The sequence below is a fragment of the Dipodomys merriami genome, unplaced genomic scaffold, assembly GCF_024711535.1.
Source record: "Dipodomys merriami isolate MVZ:Mamm:240054 unplaced genomic scaffold, mDipMer1.0.p SCAF_60, whole genome shotgun sequence".
NCBI lineage: Eukaryota > Metazoa > Chordata > Mammalia > Rodentia > Heteromyidae > Dipodomys > Dipodomys merriami.
In genome coordinates, this window is record NW_027206180.1 from 1,347,114 (window position 1) to 1,366,126 (window position 19,013).

General features: G+C 56.4%; 2 protein-coding genes across 4 annotated transcripts in view; both read right to left on the bottom strand.

Annotated features, from left to right (window-relative positions):
- Positions 1 to 270: 270 nt before the first annotated feature.
- Positions 271 to 13,394, bottom strand: LOC138814511 (protein N-terminal asparagine amidohydrolase). Of its 2 annotated transcripts, XM_070003436.1 has the most exons (10): positions 13,252 to 13,391; positions 6,526 to 6,628; positions 6,384 to 6,449; positions 6,018 to 6,126; positions 5,035 to 5,108; positions 4,073 to 4,126; positions 3,798 to 3,851; positions 3,130 to 3,227; positions 877 to 990; positions 271 to 603 (listed from the first exon to the last, which is right to left on the bottom strand). In XM_070003436.1, the coding sequence occupies exons 1-10, from the start codon at positions 13,330 to 13,332 to the stop codon at positions 418 to 420; spliced, it is 939 nt and encodes a 312-aa protein (XP_069859537.1). In that variant the 5' UTR covers positions 13,333 to 13,391; the 3' UTR covers positions 271 to 417. The 2 variants fall into 2 exon arrangements, with proteins under 2 accessions (XP_069859537.1, XP_069859538.1); XM_070003437.1 differs by lacking the exons at positions 6,384 to 6,449; positions 6,526 to 6,628 and having other exon boundaries at positions 13,252 to 13,394.
- A 2,114-nt stretch (positions 13,395 to 15,508) lies between these two features.
- Positions 15,509 to 19,013, bottom strand: part of LOC138814514 (RNA polymerase I-specific transcription initiation factor RRN3) — a 31,445-nt gene continuing 27,940 nt past the window's right edge. For both annotated transcript variants that reach the window (XM_070003442.1, XM_070003441.1), the window contains exons 16-18: positions 18,216 to 18,368; positions 17,608 to 17,695; positions 15,509 to 16,927 (exon numbers count right to left, since the gene is read on the bottom strand). In XM_070003442.1, coding sequence (XP_069859543.1) covers positions 16,745 to 16,927; positions 17,608 to 17,695; positions 18,216 to 18,368 — 424 coding nt within the window. In that variant the 3' untranslated portion in view covers positions 15,509 to 16,744. The remainder of the gene's footprint in view (positions 16,928 to 17,607; positions 17,696 to 18,215; positions 18,369 to 19,013) is intronic.

Consider the following 19,013-nt stretch of genomic DNA (forward strand, 5'->3'; position numbering starts at 1 on the left):
CAGAAAACGTTTCTAAAGATAGAATGTGCATAATCACTACAATTTGAGCATTTTACTAGTAGACTGCACAGCTTGGCCTCCCAGCGCGGTGAGATGAAGCTTCCGGAACACGTGGGGCCGCAGCTGTGTAATGCGCAAGTTGCTCAGTGGTTGGATTGCATTTCCCATGCTTCTGAGCGACAGCGCTTCCTGTCGCGCTGCTGCTCCGGCCCTCTCCGCTGACCGTTGACCTTATAGCAGGGAAGCACAAAGTCAACGTGAACACGTGCCTTTGCCAAAATAAGATTTTATTTTGAAAATTACGTATAAGACTGAGTACGAATGATGACCTAACACTACTGGATTGCAAATTCCTACCGATTATAAACCCCATCGATAGTCTTTGCCACGCCAAAAAGTTGCTTTCTTTGGTAATTCCTATTTGCAGCTTCTGGGAGAAGAAATCTTTTCCCATAGGCCGTCTTTATTCTTTTTGTAGAGGAGAGCTTGATTTCCAGGAAACAGCGTGTTCATGGGAGACGGGTTCTTCTTTAAGAACAGTAAGGTAGACCTGATGTGTTCAACGAAGTGTGGGGGCTCAGCCAGAGGGGAAGTAGAAAGGTTCTGAGAAAACAGAGATGGCGCATGAGAGAGGAGAGGCGGTACGTCCCGGTACGTCCCCCGTCCGGACACTCGGGGTCACGTTTGCTGGATGGATGTTGCGCACTCCAGCTGCTTGCTACCCTGCCTGTCCCCTTCTGTTGAGGACATTCCTATCCCCAACTGAGCACGCTGAGAGGTAAGCCTACCCGGTAGGAACAGCTCAGCTCTTCTCTGCTCTAGGCCCTTGTTTCCTTACAGGGGAGGAAGGCAGGGTCTGCAGATGGAAGTCCTCACCTCTAGTATGTGCTGGTCATCTTGTTGCAGCCAGAAGTCCACGTGTGGAAATGGCGTCCAGGAATACGGGCCTATCCGCAGCAGCTGTGTGTGTGCATCGTAGATGCTGATCATCTGGGGAGACAAGTCAAGGAGCGGAGGTAAGGCACGCTGCCATGGCCGCCTTGGGCTGCCACCACCTGAGTGCATCCGCGTGTCGCCTGCCCATGGCGGTGCTATCTGAGGCAGAGCGGCAGCTGTGCTCTGTGCTCCCTGGGGCTGCACAAAATGGCCATCTTGTTACTCACCTCTGGCTGCTTAGCTTGCAGTGTCTACTGGCCTACCAATAGAAAGGAAAACTTGAAGCCAGGCACCAATGGTGCACACCTAGAATCCTAGTCAGGAGGCTGAGATCTGAGGATGGAGGTTCAAAGTCAGCCTGGGCAGGAAAATCCATGAAACTCTTTCAAGTAACCAGCTATGGCTCAAGTGGTAAAAGTGCCAGCCAGCCTTGAGTGCAAAAGTAACAGCACTGAGGTCCTCCTAAGTTCAAGCCTCAGAACTGGCACAAATAAAAACATATAAAGCAGATTCACCAAATGATCCATCCCCCAAGTGCACAGCGGTGACTTAACCTGCAGTGCCCAGGCTAGACCGCTTGATTACTACTGGAATGCTGAGAATATTAAAAGGCCGGCAGAACAAACCACCTTTGCTACCAGGAATGCCATAGTTCCCAGACTTGAGCGTGTTTTATACTCTGAACATTTCTACAGCTCCTCCCACTCATTCCTCAAACTGGGCATGTGAGTATTTTTGTCTAATTTATTCTGGTAGTGCTAGGAATTGAATCCATGATCCTGCTCATGCTCATTAAGCAAACACTGAGCCCTATCTACAGCCCCTACTTTTTTAAAAATATTTTTTAATTTTTATTTATTTTTTGGTCAGTTGTGGGGCTTGAACTCTGGGCCTGGGCACTGTCCCTGTGCCCTTCAGCTCAAGACGAGTGCCCTACTGCTTGAGCCACAACACCACTTCTGGTTTTCTAGTGGTTTATTGGAAATAAGAGTCTCACGGGTGTTCCTGCCCAGGCTGGCTCTGAACCGGGATCCTCAGATCTCAGCCTCCTGAGTAGCTAGGATTACAGGCGTGAGCCACTGACACCTGGCTTTTAATTTTTTATTGAGATTAAATGACAACATAAATTTCACAGTATTGTAGGATAGTGACAAAGTCACAAATACATTTTAATCTTTACAAGGCAAATTGTCATTATCATGGTCTATAAAGTTTGTGAATTCTATAAACCTTGACAATACAACTATTTCTTCTGTGTTCGGGGTGTGTACCTTTCTTTCCTTTTGCTTAATGTGAGCTGTTCCCTCTTTCCCGCTCATTCCCCCTCCCATCGCTGCCCAATGCAGCTGATGGGCTCCTCTGATGGATTTTTTTTTCCTGTTTCCCTCTAATTCTGTGCCCTCCTCCTAGCTTCCCTCTACAGCCCCCCGCTTTTTTTAAAAGGGCGAAAAGCAAAGCACCCTTAATTGGCAAGGCTAGGCAGATAGGTGGCTCCCTGGGAGGGAGGGAAAGTGGTCCCTTGCCCAGCAGGGGAAGAAAGGCTGGGGGGGACCTCTGTCCCTTTCATTTGACCCAGGGCAGAGGCATGAAAATGTCTCGGGCTTTTCTTCTCCAGGGTGTGCCTTGTGCAGCCCCTACTTTTAAAATAGTCTTTAGGGCTGGGAAGATAGCTCAGCGGTAGAGTGCATGCTTTGCAAGCATGAGGCCCTGGGTTCGATTCCTCAGCACCACATAAACAGAAAAAGCTGGAAGTGGCGCTGTGGCTCCAGTGGTAGAGCGCTAGCCTTGAGCTGAAGAGCTGAGGGACAGCGCCCAGACCCAGAGTTCAGGCCCCATGGCCGGCAAAAAAAAAAAAAAAATAGTCTTTAAAAAGCACCTACAGCGTGGGGCCGTGCAGCTCACTTGCACACTCAAAGACTGAGGGGCCTTCCTCAGGCGATTAAGCTCTGTGGGATGTGATGCATCTTCAGTGGCCTGCTGGGGCCGGGTGTGAGTGTAGACGCGAGGTCCCCTCCACTCTCCTGCAGCTGTGAGGCAGAGACCTGGGTTCTGCACTTAGGGGTAAACCAAGTGTACACGGTCCTGGGGAACCTTAGCTTTCGAGAGGCAGCCATCAGCTCTTCTGGGGTTCTTCAGACTCCCTATTTGTGCCCTCTTCCTGCCTCCCGCTGCCCTCCAACAGTCTGCACTCACCGGGCCTCCTGCTAATGCCCTGGCAGCCCGCAGCTCTGCCTCTGGGCCTCGATCTCGAAAGGAGGCTCTGTAGATCTCAGCGGTTTTAATGTTGACAGCTGCAGGGGAAGAGGACTGATGTGACAAGAGCAAGTAGGGCTTTACACCCTGACAACATGCGCAGCAGCCAGAGTTGGGGGGGAGGAGGGGGCAGGACGCGGGGACAGGCCACACCTGCAGCAGGCTGTGACTACTGTGCTTGATGCACACAGAATTATCGAGACTAAAAGAACTGAGCACCAGCTCAGTGGACAGGAGCTTCAAGACAGAGCAGAGTCCACCTCAGTGGAGCCAAGTTGGTGCTCCAGCCTCCAGATCGTGATCGAGGGGAGAGGGGGAGGGGCTCTTGAGCTCCGCACTTGCGTAGGATTCCTCTTGTCACCCAAGGGAAAGCGGAGGCCTGAGTGACAGTGTCGTCGGTGCGTGCATAGCTGTGCTGTTTTCTCTGCATGGCTTCACAGATGTGTTAGTGGAGCTTCATGCTCATGAGAAAGCCACAGAGCCAGGATTCGAACCCAAGGCTGTCCTGTTCCAACAGCAGTGGATCACAGGTCCGCCCCTCAAGACTCCAACCCCAAGCCTGCCTGTGCCCCTGGAACCACGCCAACCCTCCAATCAATGCTGCTTACCAATGCCGTAAATGACTGGGAAATGGTTTTCGTTTTCTTCCCGGTCATTTAATTCTAAAGAGAAACAACTGTAAGATACGGGGTCGGGATGCGCTATGCTGCTGTTCCTACTCTGTACAAATGAGGCCGGCTGAGTTTCCCTGCGACCTCCCGCCCCCTCCCTGCAGTTCCTCTGTCCCCCCCCCCCCGTCCGCCCCCCCACCTCCGGGAGTAAAGAGGCCACTGCAGCAGGGAGGAGTAGACAGCAAGCCTCACTAGGAAATGGCAGAACTTACCTGTCACGCACAGCGTTGCTAGGTGAATGTCCTCTTCTTGCTTGTCAAATTCACCTACAGTTAGGACGGGAAGGCTGACATCACTAGGGGAGAGGGGCGGGGCTGTCAGCTGCCTCTGCCCGCCATCCTCTATGGCCAGAACCAAGCGAGCTGCCCGCCCGGCCCCGCGCCCCGGCTGCTCTGGGGACAGGCAGGGTGGTGCCTCACTTTCCGGCACGAATTGCACGTGTACTGCGATTCGGGTCCCGCCAGCTGCCTTTACCCACGGAATCCAGCCCTCCTCGCAAGCAGTACTTTTGTATTGTAATCCCCCTCCCCTTTTTGTGCCATTTCTACCTAAGACTTGAACTCAGAACCTGGGCACTGATCCTATTCAAGGCTAGCACTCTAGCACCTGAGACACAGCTCCACTTCTGGCTTTTTGATAGTTAAGTGGAAGTAAAGAGTTCATGGACTTTCTGGCCTGGACTGGCTTTAAACCATGATACTCAGATCTCAGCCTCCTGCCTTTTGATCTCAGCCTCCTGCCTCCACTTCTAGGCACGCGCCACCACGCCCAGCCCCTAACAATGTTCAGTGTCTGCAGAACTGTCCTACTGAGACATCACACAGTTCCATTTGTCACGAGTGTTGCTCAGCCTTGGGCCAAAGTGTGTGCACATCAGGTGACTCAGGTCCCCAGAGGTAGAGATGTGACCCTCCCACCCCCGCGAGCCCCTGCCTGCGCTGCCGCCTGCGCGTCCAGCACCGCCCTGGGCACTCCTGCCAGGCTGCGGGCGGGCTGCCACAGTCCCATGGCAGCTATTCTAACTGTGCCAGTTCCGTTCACTGTGGACTCCGCTCCGAGGGATCAGTCTGCGACTGCAGCCGGCCCAGGCTTGTCGGCACGTGGCTCGCTGCTCTGCTACCAGGGGTGTTTACCACGAGCAAGCACGGGAACGGAGGGAGAAGGTGGCACTTACTAAGCAGCTGGTGGGTCAGTTTCTGGGATAACTGCCTGTCGTCACTGAAGCCTCCCACGAGGTGCACCTCCAGCCTGGAAGAGAGGGGACAGGGCTCAGAGTCAGTGGGACACAGGGCGTGTGCATGTTTAGTGATGGGTGCTGGGGTCCTCCTCGGCGCCATCAGCCACCTCTAGCACCAGCCCCTTCTGCAAGAGGCTGAGCATCAGCAGGGTCCCTGTGGGGGCAACTGTGTGGAGGCCCTGAGATGCAGGAGGAGAGAGAAAGGCCGTGGCCCCGCCCTGCTTGCAGTCACGTGCGTGTGCCTGGCAGCGTTCCCAGGAGGGCGATAGCTGCAAAAGCAGACTTTCTTCACTGCCACCCTCCCCAGCCCCGCAGCCGGTGCTGCTGTCCACCTGCCTGCTCTCAGACACTAAACCCGCCGCCCAAGGAACACACAGGACCCATCCCGCATGCTGCCTCCAGGCACACAGAATACCTAACCTGGCCCCCAAGCTGCTGAGCCACCTGCAGGGGGCGGTGTTGCCCCAGCCAGCCACGTGCACCTGCGCACATTCACATTTTAGGAGGAGGGAGGGAGGCTGGTGTTCTGTTCCCTGGGACCTAAGCGTGGAGTTGGCCGGGCCGGCTCACGGGGCAGGTAAGGTGGAGAAGAGAGCGGGGTCTAGTGACGGAGGAGGGGACGGGGTGTGGGCACTGGTGTGGCAGCTGGCCCCGGGCTGTGTGCCTACACAAACGAGGGACTCCACTGTGTACCGCTTGTGTAACGTGCTGTGTGGGGGACATTGGGGGGATGGGGATGGGCAGGCCGGTTCGGAACCCACAAACAGCCCATGCTGGAGAAGTGACCGAGTGGCAGCGGAAGGTTGGCGGTGTGGCTGGGCCTGGCACGGGAAAGTAGGTTGTCACTTGAGGGCTCAAAGTCAAATGTCCACTGCCAGCCAGCGCCGAGCCCGTGCCCTCCACGCCAGCGCGGCGCTCACCTTCCACACTGCGCGTGGTCGGAGAAGGACTTGATGGCGTTCATGATCAGCAGCACCTCGGCCTTGGTGTCCGACCCGTCACAGTGCGTCAGGCAGGTGGCCCCGTTACCTGGAGAAGAAGGGGACATGGCTCTGTTAGTCCTCGCGGCAAGCATGCACGCGAGCCAAGGCCGCTCCTGTCCACTCGGCCCACCTCATCTTTGGATGCCCTGGGAAAGAGAGACAGAGACAGGGATAGAGAAGAGAGAGCAGCCGCGCTGCCAGCCAACCCATTCCGACCAGGACACCAGACAGATGCCAGCAGCCAGCCGGCCCGGCGCATGCGCGGAGGGGTCACGTGGCTGCTTCCTTCGCCTCTGAGCATACCTGTGTGCCTCAGGACCACAATGTGACAAGTGGTGGCATCATCAGAACCCAGAATGGAGACGGAGCCTGTTCGAAAAAGAAATAAAATGAAGCATCCGGTGGCCTCGGGGAGCAGCGCCCACTTGACGGCTTCCTAACCTACCATCCTTTGGGGAGGTGACTGCAAGCTCTCTTTGCTGGACATACAGAAGGCCCTGGGGTCCCACTTGCTGAACACACTGACCTCTGAGAAGTCTGGCTCTTTCCTGTTTAATTAAAACAAAATAAATAGCGAGTGTAAATTAGTGAGGCGTGAGTAACTAGGGCTGGGGAGAGCCGAGGTGTTCCTGGGCCTCCGATGTGTCTCGTGTGCTCTGTCACACTGCAGCAACGCCAGCACGCACAGAGGTGCTTAAATCTCCTGAGGAGGGAGGTGCACGAATGCTCAGCAGTGCTTGGCTCCACAGTGGAGAGATGCCTGACCATGTCGGAGCAGTGGTGGGTGACCCCCCACCCCCAGCCCTTCGCTTTCAGAGACAAGGGTGAAGGCCTTCCCGATCTGCTCATCTAGGAATTCCACTTCTGCCAGTGCATAATGAGAAAGGACCTCAACATGGGCCCACTGCTGTTGCTCAGAACTGCCAGAGCCTGGGAGCAACAAACACGGCCACGAGTAAAGGAGAGGGCGGGAGAACATCTCACTGTTCACTAGAAGACACGGCATGAAAGGGTAAATTTCCAAAGAGCTGTAAACACTATTACTACCATCATGGCGAAATGCTTTTTCACACCAGGAAAGCACTAGAAGAAGATTCACAGACTCACAGCTGGCCTGATGCAAACGCGACTGTCACTCTGCCTTTGCTCTAGTGTCGGAATGTTCTGTGATCTCTAATTAAAGACAGGGCATGAGCCGGGCACTGGTGGCTCACGCCTGTCATCCTAGCTACTCAGGAGATTGAGATCTGAGGATCGAGGTTCAATGTCAGCCCAGGCAGGAAAGTCCATGAAACTCTTATGTCCAATAAACCACCAGAAAACCAGAAGTGGTGCTGTAGCTTAAGTGGTAGAGCGCTAGCCTTGAGCTGAAGAGCTGAGGGACAGCGCCCAGGCCCAGAGTTCAAGCCCCACAACCGACAAAAAAAAAAAAAAAACAGGACATGTGTCAAATATTTGAGTATTTGCATCAATTCTTACACAGTAAGCCGTTACTGCGACCCCCGCACTTGGGAGGCAGAGGCTGGACACACTACCCAAGAGTAGAACACCTGCTAGGAAGTGTGAGCCCCAGTTCAAGCCCCAGTATGGCCAAAAAAAAAAAAAAGGAAAGCGAAGCGCATGTGCATGCGAAGCGTGTGGCTCAGGGGCAGAACACTTGCCAAGCATGCACAAGCCCTGGGTTCCAGCTCTAGCACCATGGAAAATGAAAGAACTTGCCGGGCGCTGGTGGCTCACGCCTGTAATCCTAGCTACTCAGGAGGCTGAGATCTGAGGATCGCGGTTCAAAGCCAGCCCGGGCAAGAAAGACCATGAGACTCCTATCTCCAATAAACCACCAGAAAACCGGAAGTGGCGCTGTAGCTCAAGTGGTAGAGTGCTCGCCTTGAGCTGAAGAGCTGAGGGACAGCGCCCAGGCCCAGAGTTCAAGCCCCATGACCGACAAAAAAAAAAAGAAAATGAAAGAACTTAATGTGGTTAAACTCTTCAGTGGAAGAATTATAGACACTTTTTCAAAAATGTAAAGCTAACAGGTCTCAGTTTCCCCCCTTCCACTCCTCCACTGGAGGCCCCACTCTGGTCTCCTGCAGATGCTCCACCACCTCCCAAGCTCCTTGAAGGTTTGCGCCTCATTTCCTAACAAAACAGAGGACGAAAGCCTGGCGCAGGTGGTTTACACCTGTAATCACAGCTACTCAGGAGCCTCAGATCTGAAGACCGTCAAAGCCAGCCTGGGCAGGAAAGTTCATGACTCTTTATCTCCAATTAATTGCTAAGAAGTACTTTGTGGAGTTGTGTCTCAAATGCAGAATGCTAGACTTGAGCACAAAAAAGCTCAGGGGCAGTGCCCAGCCCCTGAGTTCAAGGCCCAGAGCTTTCACCAAACGAAAAGCAGGAAAAAAAATCGTATAGGTGACACTGCAACTTGAATTTCATCCAACGCCCCATGTGATAGAATATAACTCTTTTAGCTAGGTACTGGAGACTCACACCTGGAATCCTCGCTATTCAGGAGGCTGCGACGGAGGCTCGGTCTGCCCAGGCGGAAATAATCAACAAAATGTGTTCATGGTACAGCACCAGCCATGAGGGAAAAAGCCAAGCAGAACAAGAGGCCCCAAGTTCAAGCCCCAGTACACATGTGCTTGTGTATACACACACACATACAAACAGGACTGGAGGTATGGCTCAAGCGGTAGCAACCTCTCAAGGCCTTGAGTTCAAAGCCCAGCATCACCCAAAAGAAAAAAAAAGTAGAAACAAGGGCAGTGGTGTAGCTCAGCAGGAGAGGGCTGTCTAACACCCAACACTGCGGGGCGTGTACCAACATCATGGGCTTCTGGGAAGCAAGGGAGTTACAACCACTGGTCCTGGGGAGGCCACTCTGGGCAGCACAGCCCTTCCGTGGGTGGCAATGGTCTGCGCATGCGCCAAGGGCCTTTCCGTGGGCTGGCAATGGTCTGCGCATGTGCCCAAGGCCTTATCCGTGGGCTGGCAATGGTCTGCGCATGCACGAAGGGCCTTTGCGTGGGTTGGCAATGGTCTGCGCATGCGCCCAAGACCTTTTCGTGGGTTGGCAATGGTCTGCGCATGCGCCCAGCCATGTGCCCTCCCCCCACCCCACCCCACCCCCAGCTGTGACTGAGGCGCTTGCTATGCTTTTCCTGAACCTCATGATTTCATGGAAACAACCCCATGGCTAATGGCCACAGCGCTGAGTCCTACAAGTGCCAGAGTCAGACACTGCAGGGATGCTGGCCTGGCTCCATGGCTGCCAGAAGATGGGGCCTGCCTGGGACAGGCCACTCAACCCTCCGTCCAGTCCACGTGTGAAAGAAAAAGACCTAGGGCCACCTCTGCCATCCAGGGGGTCTGGGAGACCTGCGGCCTGGCCACCCCACGGCCCCGCCCCCGTCCCCAGCGCGGGCCTGAAAGCACCTGTGACTGTAGCTCCCCAGACACACACACACCCAGGATCAAGTTTAGTTCCAAACCAGGCACTGTAACACATAAAAACAGAACCTAAAGTGATAACCATAAAGTAGAACAATCCCAACAATACACTGAAAGAAGAATGGCTCACAATTTATGAATTGTTAATATTCTAGAACTTTCCACGTAATATTTTCAGACTGTGGTTGGCTGAAGTGTTACACTGCAGACAAGGGGAGACTGTAGCCTTCTAGGCATCCGACTGCTGAAAGAGACCGTGGGGAACACGAGTATGTGTCATCACACCCAGGCCTTGGCGGCTCACACCCATAATCCTAGCTACTCGGGAAGCCGAGATGCGGATCATGGTTCCAAGCCAGCCCAGGCAGGAAAGTCTGTGAGAAGCTTATCTCCAATAAACTACTCGGAAAAAGTCAGAAGTGGTGCTGTGACTCAAGTAGTAGAGTACTAGCCATGAGCACAAAGAGGCTCAGGGACAGTGCCCAGGTTCTGAGTTCAAGCCTCAGGACTAGCAACAACAACAAAAGTTATGTTCACAAGGTACTGGTGGCTCACACTTGTAATCCGAGCTACTCAGAAAGCGGAGATCTGAGAATCCAGGTTCAAAGCCAGCCCAGAAAGAAAAACATCCAGGAGACTTACCTCCTCCAATTAACCAACCAAAAAAGTCAGAACTGAAGGCATGGCTATTGGCAGAGTGTTAGAGAGGAATATCCAAGTGCGAGCTCAAGGCCCTCAGTTCAAGCACCAGGAAACACACACACACCCCTACCTGATGGGCACTACTGGCTCACATCTGAAATCCTAGCTACAAGAGGCTAAGATGTTAAGATGGTAGATAAAAGCCAACCTGAACAGAAAAGTCTATGAGGCTCCATATCCAGTTAGCCAACAAAAAGCCAGACTGGAGTCACAGATTAAGTGACAGAGTGCCAGCTGGGAATAAGCTGCTTGGCTTGTACAAGGCCATGATTTCAAGCAGCATACAAAAAAGTGCATCATATACCTATCCAAAAAAAGCCTCAGGCTGGGTACCTGTGGCTCACACCTCAGGTGGCAGAGATCTGAGGATTGAGGTTTGAAGCCAGCCCAGGCAGGAAAGTCTGTGAGACTTTTATCTCCAATAAACCACCAAAAAAGCTGGAAGTGGTGCTGTGGGTCAAGTGGTCAAGCAGATTTTTTTTTTTTGCCAGTCCTGGAGTTTGAACTCAGGGCCTGGGTACTATGCCTGAGCTTCTTTTGCTCAAAGCTAGCATTCTACCATTTGAACCACAGTGCCACTTCTAGCTTTTTCTGTTTATGTGGTACTGGGGAATCAAACCCAGGGCTTCATGAATTCTAGACAAGCACTCTACCACTGAGCCACATTCTCAGTCCTTGAGCACTAGACGAGTAAAAGAAACAGAGACAGAACCCAGGCCCTGAGTTCAAGCCCCAGGACTGGCAAAAAAATAACCCAAAATATGAACTAGAGCTGTAACCAAAGATAATTATGTGTGTGTACACACATACATATATAGTATTTTCTGTGGTTTGGCATAGCATCTCCCTGTGTAGCTGAGTGCTGTGGACACCTACAATCCTAGCTACTCAGATCCTGAGATGTGGGGATCTTGGGTTTCAGTGCCAGCCAGGCAAACAAATCAGACATATCTCCAATTACCTTTAAGCAAGCAGTGGAGCACCAACTATGAGCAAAAAACACTGAGGAAGAATGACACACCCTGAGTTCAAGCCCTCATACACACGCGCGTGCACGCACACACGCGCGCACACACACAATCTCACTATGCAGCCCAACCTGACCTGGAATACTCAGTCCTGCCTCTGCCCGAACCTCCCACGTGCTGGGATTACAGGTGGACACCACCATCTCTGACTAGTTTATATTATCTTTTTCCCTAAAATAGCACATGCTGCTCATTTCTCCCAAGAGCTTTTAGGTGAAGGCTCCATCACAGCCCTCAGCGACCGAGATTCGCTTCCTCTCCTCCCCATGTGCCCAAGGCCAGGAAAACTGGCCAGGACCCAAGGGTCCCCCAGAGGCCCACCCTGGATCCCGCCACCCTGTTCCCGTCAAGTGAGCTGCTCCCCACTCTGCAGCCTTTCCAGACCCTGCTCCCTAAACAGGCCAAAACCCACCTCCAGGGGCCCCTCCATGAATGGACACTGATCACTTCCTGCGTGCAAACTTGCAGACATACAACAGAATTCCTTAGGTGGTTCAAATGTTTTCCTTGGCCAGCACTACTACGGCCTTCACTAGCTGTCTGACAGGAACCCAGCACTAGGAAAGCGAGCTAGCCCAGTGCCCTGCCTCGAAGCGGCGAGCGCCAAGATCCTGTCTCCAGTTCATCAACAAAAAGCCAGAAGTGGAGCTGTGGCTCAAATGGTAGTGTGACCAGGCCCTGAGTTCAAGCCCCAGTACAGGCACACAAAGGGGGGGAGGAGGAGGAGGAAGAGGAAGGGGAGGAGGAGGAGGAGGAGGAGGGAGGAAGAGGAAAGAGGAGAAAAAAAGGGGGAAGTGGGAAGGGAGGGAGGGAGAGAGGGAGGGAAGGGAGGAACAGAGGGAGGGAGGGAGAGAGGGAGGGAAGGGAGGGGGGAAGGAAGGGAGGGAGGAAGGAAGGAAGGAAGGGAGGGAGGGAAGGAGGGAGGCAGGGAGGGAGGGAAGCAGGGAGGGAGGGAGAGAGGGAGGGAAGGGAGGAACAGAGGGAGGGAGGGAGAGGGGGAGGGAAGGGAGGGGGGAAGGAAGGGAGGAAGGAAGCAAGGAAGGAAGGAAGCAAGCAAGGAAGGAAGGAAGGAAGGGAGGGAGGGAGGGAGGCAGGGAGGGAGGGAGGGAGGCAGGGAGGGAGGGGGAAATTCCAGGGCAGCAAGGAGCGCAGGTGCCGCCCTGCAGGGCTCTGTCTGCCCGACTGTCAGTCTGTCTGTCGGTCTGTCTGACGTTGGGCCCAGGAAGTGAACCCTGCGGGCCGAAAGCCCCGGCGGAGCGGGCGGGGCGGGGAGGACGGCGGTCGGAGGCGGCCGGCGCGGGGAGCCCGCCCGACCTTCCCAGGCGGCCACTCAGGGGCAGCGCCCGAGGCCCCGAGTTCGAGCCCCGGCCGGGCCGGCGCGCGAGCGGACAGCGGGGCGCGGCGCCCCGTCGGCGCCCTGACTGGGGCGTTCGCGCCCCGCCCCGGCCCGCTTCCCAGGGGGGGGTCCCCGAACCCGCGGAGCCCTGGCCCGGACAAAGCAGGAAAGCGCGGCCACGCGCGCGCGCTCCCTTCCCCGGGGCGTGTCCTCCCGGTCCAGCCGGGGCACGCGCGCGCGGCGGGCTTCCTTCCGGCCGGGAACAACGGGGCGCCCGACGCCCCGCGAGGGGAGGAAGGCGCGGGGAGCCCCCCCCCGCCGGGCTCCGTCCCCACACGCAGCGCTCCGCCCGCCCGGGCTGGGGTGCGCACCGGCCGGGTCCGGAAACGGGGGCACGGACGCGCCGGGAACCCTCGGGGCGCGGTGCTGGGCGGCCTTGGGCCGGTCGCCTAACCTCTCCGACGCTCGGGTCTGACGGGCCCGGGCTTCCGAAGGATGGGGGCGGAAGGCGCTCCGCGGTCCCGAGACGTCGAGGCCGGCCGCGCCCGCGGCGCTCGCCCGCGCCAAGTTCAAACTCCGTCCCGGGAAGCCCGGAGGCGGCGGCGGGTGTCCCTCGGCCCGCCCCGGAGCCCCCCGCGCCGGCCGCGCTCACCTCCAGACACGGGTGGGCTCGGACCAGCTCCGCCGCCGACTGCGGCAGCCGCACTCGCCGCCCGTCCACGAGCAGCGGCATGGCCGAGGCGGCCGCCCCGGCTGACCCAGGGAGGCGGCGGCCTCCGCTGCCCGGCGCCCCCGGCGCCGCCGCCGCCGCCGCCGCGTCCCCGCCCTCGGCCGCTCGAGACACCTCGCCTCTCTTCGTCGCGGGCGCTGCCGGGAAATGTAGTCCTGACGGAGGTGGTCCCCGCCGAAGAAGGCTGAGGAAGCGTCCGGCAGGGCCCGGGGCCTTTCGGGAAATGTAGTCCAAACGCAGGACGCGAAGCCGGCCAGGAGACTGGCCGGGCATCGCAAGGGACGCCGGGAAATGCAGTCCCCGAAGCGTGGTGGTGACGTGCTCCGGGCAGCTGTGGCCTGAGGAGCGGGTCCGAGGGGACGCGCACCCCGCCGCGGCGAGCGCGTTCAAGACGCCGCCCCGGGCCTCCCCGGCTGGGCGCGCGCTTCCTGGAGAAACCACTGCGCCGCTGGCGTCCGGGTTCCGCGGGCGCCCCCTCCCCGGCGCGCGTCCGTGACCTCAGGACCGCGCGCCTGCTGCTCGCCCCAGACCTCCGCGCGGACGGGCCCCGCGCGCCGCGCGCACCCCGCTCCTCAGCCCGTCCGGCCCCGCGCACCCCGCTCCTCAGCCCGTCCGCGCGCCGTGCGCACCCCGCTCCTCAGCCCGTCCGGCCCCGCGCACCCCGCGCCTCAGCCCGTCCCCGCTCCTCAGCCCGTCCGGCCCCGCGCACCCCGCTCCTCAGCCCGTCCCCGCTCCTCAGCCCGTCCGGCCCCGCGCACCCCGCTCCTCAGCCCGTCCCCGCTCCTCAGCCCGTCCCCGCTCCTCAGCCCGTCCGCGCGCCGTGCGCACCCCGCTCCTCAGCCCGTCCGCGCGCCGTGCGCACCCCGCTCCTCAGCCCGTCCGGCCCCGCGCACCCCGCTCCTCAGCCCGTCCGCGCGCCGTGCGCACCCCGCTCCTCAGCCCGTCCGGCCCCGCGCACCCCGCTCCTCAGCCCGTCCGCGCGCCGTGCGCACCCCGCTCCTCAGCCCGTCCCCGCTCCTCAGCCCGTCCGCGCGCCGCCGTGCGCACCCCGCTCCTCAGCCCGTCCGGCCCCGCGCCGTGCGCGCCCCGCTCCTCACTAACGTGCGGGAGGCCGCAGCTTGCGGTGACTCCCAAGCCAGTGCTCGCCACACGTCCGGCCCGCGCCGCTGGCGCGGTGGTTCCCAGCGGTGAGGGGGCGCGTGGGGCTGCGGGGCCGGGCCCTGGCACCCGCTGGCACCTCGCAGGTGATCTCACAGGGGCCGGAACCTGAAGGCCCCCCCTTGCCCACCGCGCACGCAGGCCCTCCCAAGGCTGGCTTGAAGCGCGCCCTGTGGCTCAGGTGGTAGAGCGCCAGCCTCGACCCGAGTTCAAGCCCCTGTACTGGCGCGCGCTTCGTGCACCGCCCCCCCCCCCCTTGTTAAAATTCGTATCCTCTTCCAAGGAGATGTCGTTACCCCCCACCCCCCATTCCTTCAAAGCTTGTAATGGGAAACCTGAGTCCGGCCTGAACTCCCCTCCATTCCCCGGCCTCAGCAGTCCAAGTGCTGGGATGGCCGCTGCGCGCCACCACCCTGCCAGCACGGTGCTGCCGTGATCAGGCCTGTCCCTCTTGGCTCAGAGCTGCTGACACTAAGACTGGTGGACCACATTCACTAGTTTGTGTTGATTCTGAACAGCCCGAACAACAGCGCAGTTTTCCCTCAAGAAGCAGAGCCGGGCTGGGAAGGTGGCTCCGTGGTAGAGCGCTTGCCTCGCATGCCTGAGGCCCTGGCTTCCATTTCTCTGCGCCACATATGCAGAAAAAAAAGCCGGAAGTGGCGCTGTGGCTCAAGTGATAGAGCGCTAGCCTTGAAGAGCTGAGGGACAGTCTGGGAAGCTGTTTTCCCATGCAGAAACAGTGCGTTAAGCACCCCAACCAGCTTTACAATTCGTTTTTTTTTTTGGGTCCAGACGTGGGGCCTGGCCTCTGGGCCTGGGCGCTGTCCCTCAGCTCTTCAGCTCAAGGCTAGCGCTCTACCACTTGAGCCACAGCGCCACTCCAGCTTTTTTCTTTTTGCTTATGTGGTGCTGAGGAATTGAACCCAAGGCCTCAGGCATGCAAGGCAAGCGCTCTACCACTGAGCCATCTTCCCGGCCCCTACAATTCGTTTTTAAAGCAAACCCAGAAATCCTAAGAGTATTTATGTGAAATGTCTTTATTAAGACAACCCCATTTATTGGCATATGAATGAAAATTTCAGATTAAATATTGCATTATTTTCACAATAGCTACTGTAGTCAACCCCCTTTGAAGTTGAACAGTTATTTGTAAATCTAACCTTGTACACTATTAACTACTTCCTAAGTCGCCAAGACCCATCCCCTCCCTCTGCGTTGTGCTTTATCCTGTACACAAAGGCTATCTTTTTGTCAGCAGTTAAAAAGAGAACCTAAGGCTCTCAAGTGACTTTCCACAAGCCACCAAAGATAATCACCACTACCCAAAGACTTTTTAATACAAATTTCTTTTTTTCAAAAAGGTTATTTACAGACTGGAATTGAAATCCCACATTGCAGTCAACGTAATGACAGAAGAGCAAGCATAGAAGGCCCTGGAGAAGAGCAAGTGGTTCATTACAAAATATCTGTGGATCAAGAAAATACTGCTCCATTTTAAATAAATACAAGTAGAGAAAAATAAATAGGCATAAAAGTGGCCATTTTCACAAATACATAAAACAAGTAAACAAGCCTGGGCTTTATAAGCAACAGCTGAACGTCACACCCACACTGAGGACAAACGAGCAACACTGGCCACCCAACAATCGAGAAGATTGTTTTCCTGTTTGGACAAAGAAATAACCCAGTGTAACGGGCAGGAAGCGGCGCCTGACTGGCAGGCCACTTCCGGTCAGCAGGAGCCCATTCCTGTACTGCACAGCATCTACTGCCAGGACTCTGCAGTCCTCTCCCCTTCCCTGCTGCTCCTCTGGCCTCTGCAGTCTCAGACTTCCTTCCATGCCGGCTCACACTGTGAGCTTCCCAGCACACAAAACAGCGGGGAGCAAAGGAACAGATCTCCCAAGTCCTCCCAGGGAGGGCTCGTCCTAAAGACCTTGTCACCGGTCAGGCCAGCTCAGGCCAGCGGAGCCTGGGGCTTCTGACAGGAACCCATGTGGAAACAATCACCCGCTGAAACTCCCGGGGCCCACAATACTAATCACATAACAAGCCACGTACACATTAAAGACCAACACGCACTTCCCACTGAAGCCCCTGTCCCGTGTCACACGCTGGACACTCGAGTCTTTGCCTCTCATCTGAGGAGAACCAAAGGAAGAGACAACACTCCACACACTCGTGGACCTGCAACGCCCGTGGCACGCGCTGCCTCTAGTAAAGGAGCCGGACAGCCTCCCTCGAAGGACAGCGAGCCTCAGTCACAGATCCTCGAGACCACTGGGGACTGGCCTGGCGCATACAGCAAGGGGGGCGACCCCACGCTGCTGGAAGGGCTGCGGAAGTGGGCATCGAAGGAGCTCGGCGTGAGCCCGATGGTGGCTTCACTCTGTGCTGCTTCGCCTTTCAGAAAATCGTCATCCTCATCTTCCACTGCCATCTGCACAGAAAACTGAGCGTCAGGAAGACAAGTGCCCGTGACAACCCCTCCATCCTACACCCCCTGCCCTGCCCCTCACCATGCCAGGTCTTGGGGCATGCGATGAAGTCTTCCTTTTGAAAGACTAGAACCTCTTTGTTATAAATCACCCACAAAAATGTTCATCTGTCTGAGATTTGACTTTCAAAGAGATTTTAAGCTCCAAGAGGGCAGGTAGCCCCCAAAACAGAAAATACTCAGAAAAACAATAAAAACTTTCTAGAAGATGGGTTGGAAAGGTGGCTTCACAGTAGCTGAGCACCATTTTAAGAAAACCTTGCTGGGTGCTGTTGGCTCACACCTGGAATCGTAGCTACAAGCTTATTTTCAATGAACTGTTTCCCAAAGCCAGTATGCGAAGCATTTTGCTCATCAAAAATTCAGCACTGGGGTTTGAACCCAAGTTTGCTAGATAGGTGCTCTACCACTTGAGCCACTCTGAGAGCTGTGTCTGAACCAGCACTACTGCTGTAGGCCTGGACTGGGATCACCCTATTTGTGTTTCCCTTTGTTGCCGGAATGATGGGTGCATACCACCAAGCCTTACTCTTGGCTGCGGTGGAAATCTCCAGAATGTGTGCTTACCACGCTTAGCCACACACTTTTAACGTTTTCAGAATGCCCCACCCAGCGTGCTGCACCTTTGCCACGGGTTTCTTCAACTCCTGCAGCTCCTCAGCGCTCATGTCTTCCCATTGCTGGTACAGGGGGTCAATGAACTTCTTCGACCTGTCAACAAGGACATGCGTCAACGTCAAGTAGAGTACACCAACACAGCCAGAACATGCTTGCTTTCTTGGTGGTAAAGGCCACAGCGTGGATGCTACTTGGCCACTACTCTAGGTAAGTAAGCACTGTGAGGGGTCCTCCCTCCACTCACAATGGGGTTCTTCACATGCTGTTTCTCCCATGTCAGCACAGGGGCCACAGTGCGCCCTGGCCCTAGGAGCCTGTGGAGAATGAGCCTAGGAAAGTCAGCTCATCTGATCTCCACAATCAAGGCTGGGACCAGACCGTCTCAGCTAGCTGTGCTGCTAGTGAGAAATGGTGTCAAACAGGAAGACTGGCCTGTGGCTCCTACCACAGCCCAGTGACACATGCCACTGGCTTTGAAAGGAATTATGCAGAGAGAAGGCAGCCCCTTCCATGGCCACTCCATCCCGGCCCCTTACACAAAATGCCCCGCGTCCCCTTGCAAGGCGAGCGTGGCTAACAGGAAGGGGCCGCAATCCCTGGGCAAAGGTCAGACCTCTTAAGCATGCAGGGGTCGAAGGGGAAGAAGGTGTCGAGTGGGTTGGTGCAGGTCTGCACGGAGTCCCCTCCGGCGGAACTTCGGATAACCGGCAGCATCTGGCGGCTGTTCCTCTCAATGATGGTGTAGCAGAAGGCCAGCTGGTATTTACTGTGGACACCAAAACCCAACAGCAGACAGTTACATGCTGTGCTCACCCTTGCACAGACAGGACACGTGTGACAACTGTATGACGTAGGAAGTGAAACAATGGCAAGTGGCACTCTTGGACAGCATTCTGCGGCCGGCTGGGGGGCGGGACACAGCTGCTATCACTTGAGCAGATGAGGCTTGGATCGGGGCAGCGTGAAAACGGTGTCTGCAAGGCAGCCCCGGCTCGCATCACTAGACAGGTGTCCGCTTTCTCTGACAGGCTTGGTGCGAAGCTCCTGAGGCGGGGGATGGAGACTGTGCTGGGGGCAGGACACAGAAACGCAGATGCCAGCACCAGTGGCTCACACCTGCAACCTCAGCTATGCCAGATGCTGAGATCTTAGGACAGTAGTTCAAAGCCAGTCTGGCAGGAAAGTCCATGATACTCTTATGTCCCGCTCACCAGCAAAAAGCTGAAAGGCGAGGGGTGGCTCAACTAGTAGAGCCACAACCTTGAAGGAAAAGGAGATAGACGGCACAAAGGCCCATACCAGTGCGACAAGGGCAGGGGAGAGAAAGGGAGAGGAGGGGAGAAAATAGAGCGCTGGCCACAGGAGTTTCCTTCCAAAGGCACCGGACAGGAGCCCAGCAGGCACTGCACAG

Excerpts from the sequence above, each read along its gene's own strand:
- LOC138814511 (XM_070003436.1), bottom strand. The coding sequence starts at position 13,332 with ATGCCGCTGCTCGTGGACGGGCGGCGAGTGCGGCTGCCGCAGTCGGCG. Across the intron at positions 5,109-6,017 it reads GACCACGCGCAGTGTGGAAG|GCTGGAGGTGCACCTCGTGG; the intron begins GTGAGCGCCGCG and ends CCTCTCTTCCAG. Across the intron at positions 604-876 it reads ATGACCAGCACATACTAGAG|AACCTTTCTACTTCCCCTCT; the intron begins GTGAGGACTTCC and ends CTGTTTTCTCAG.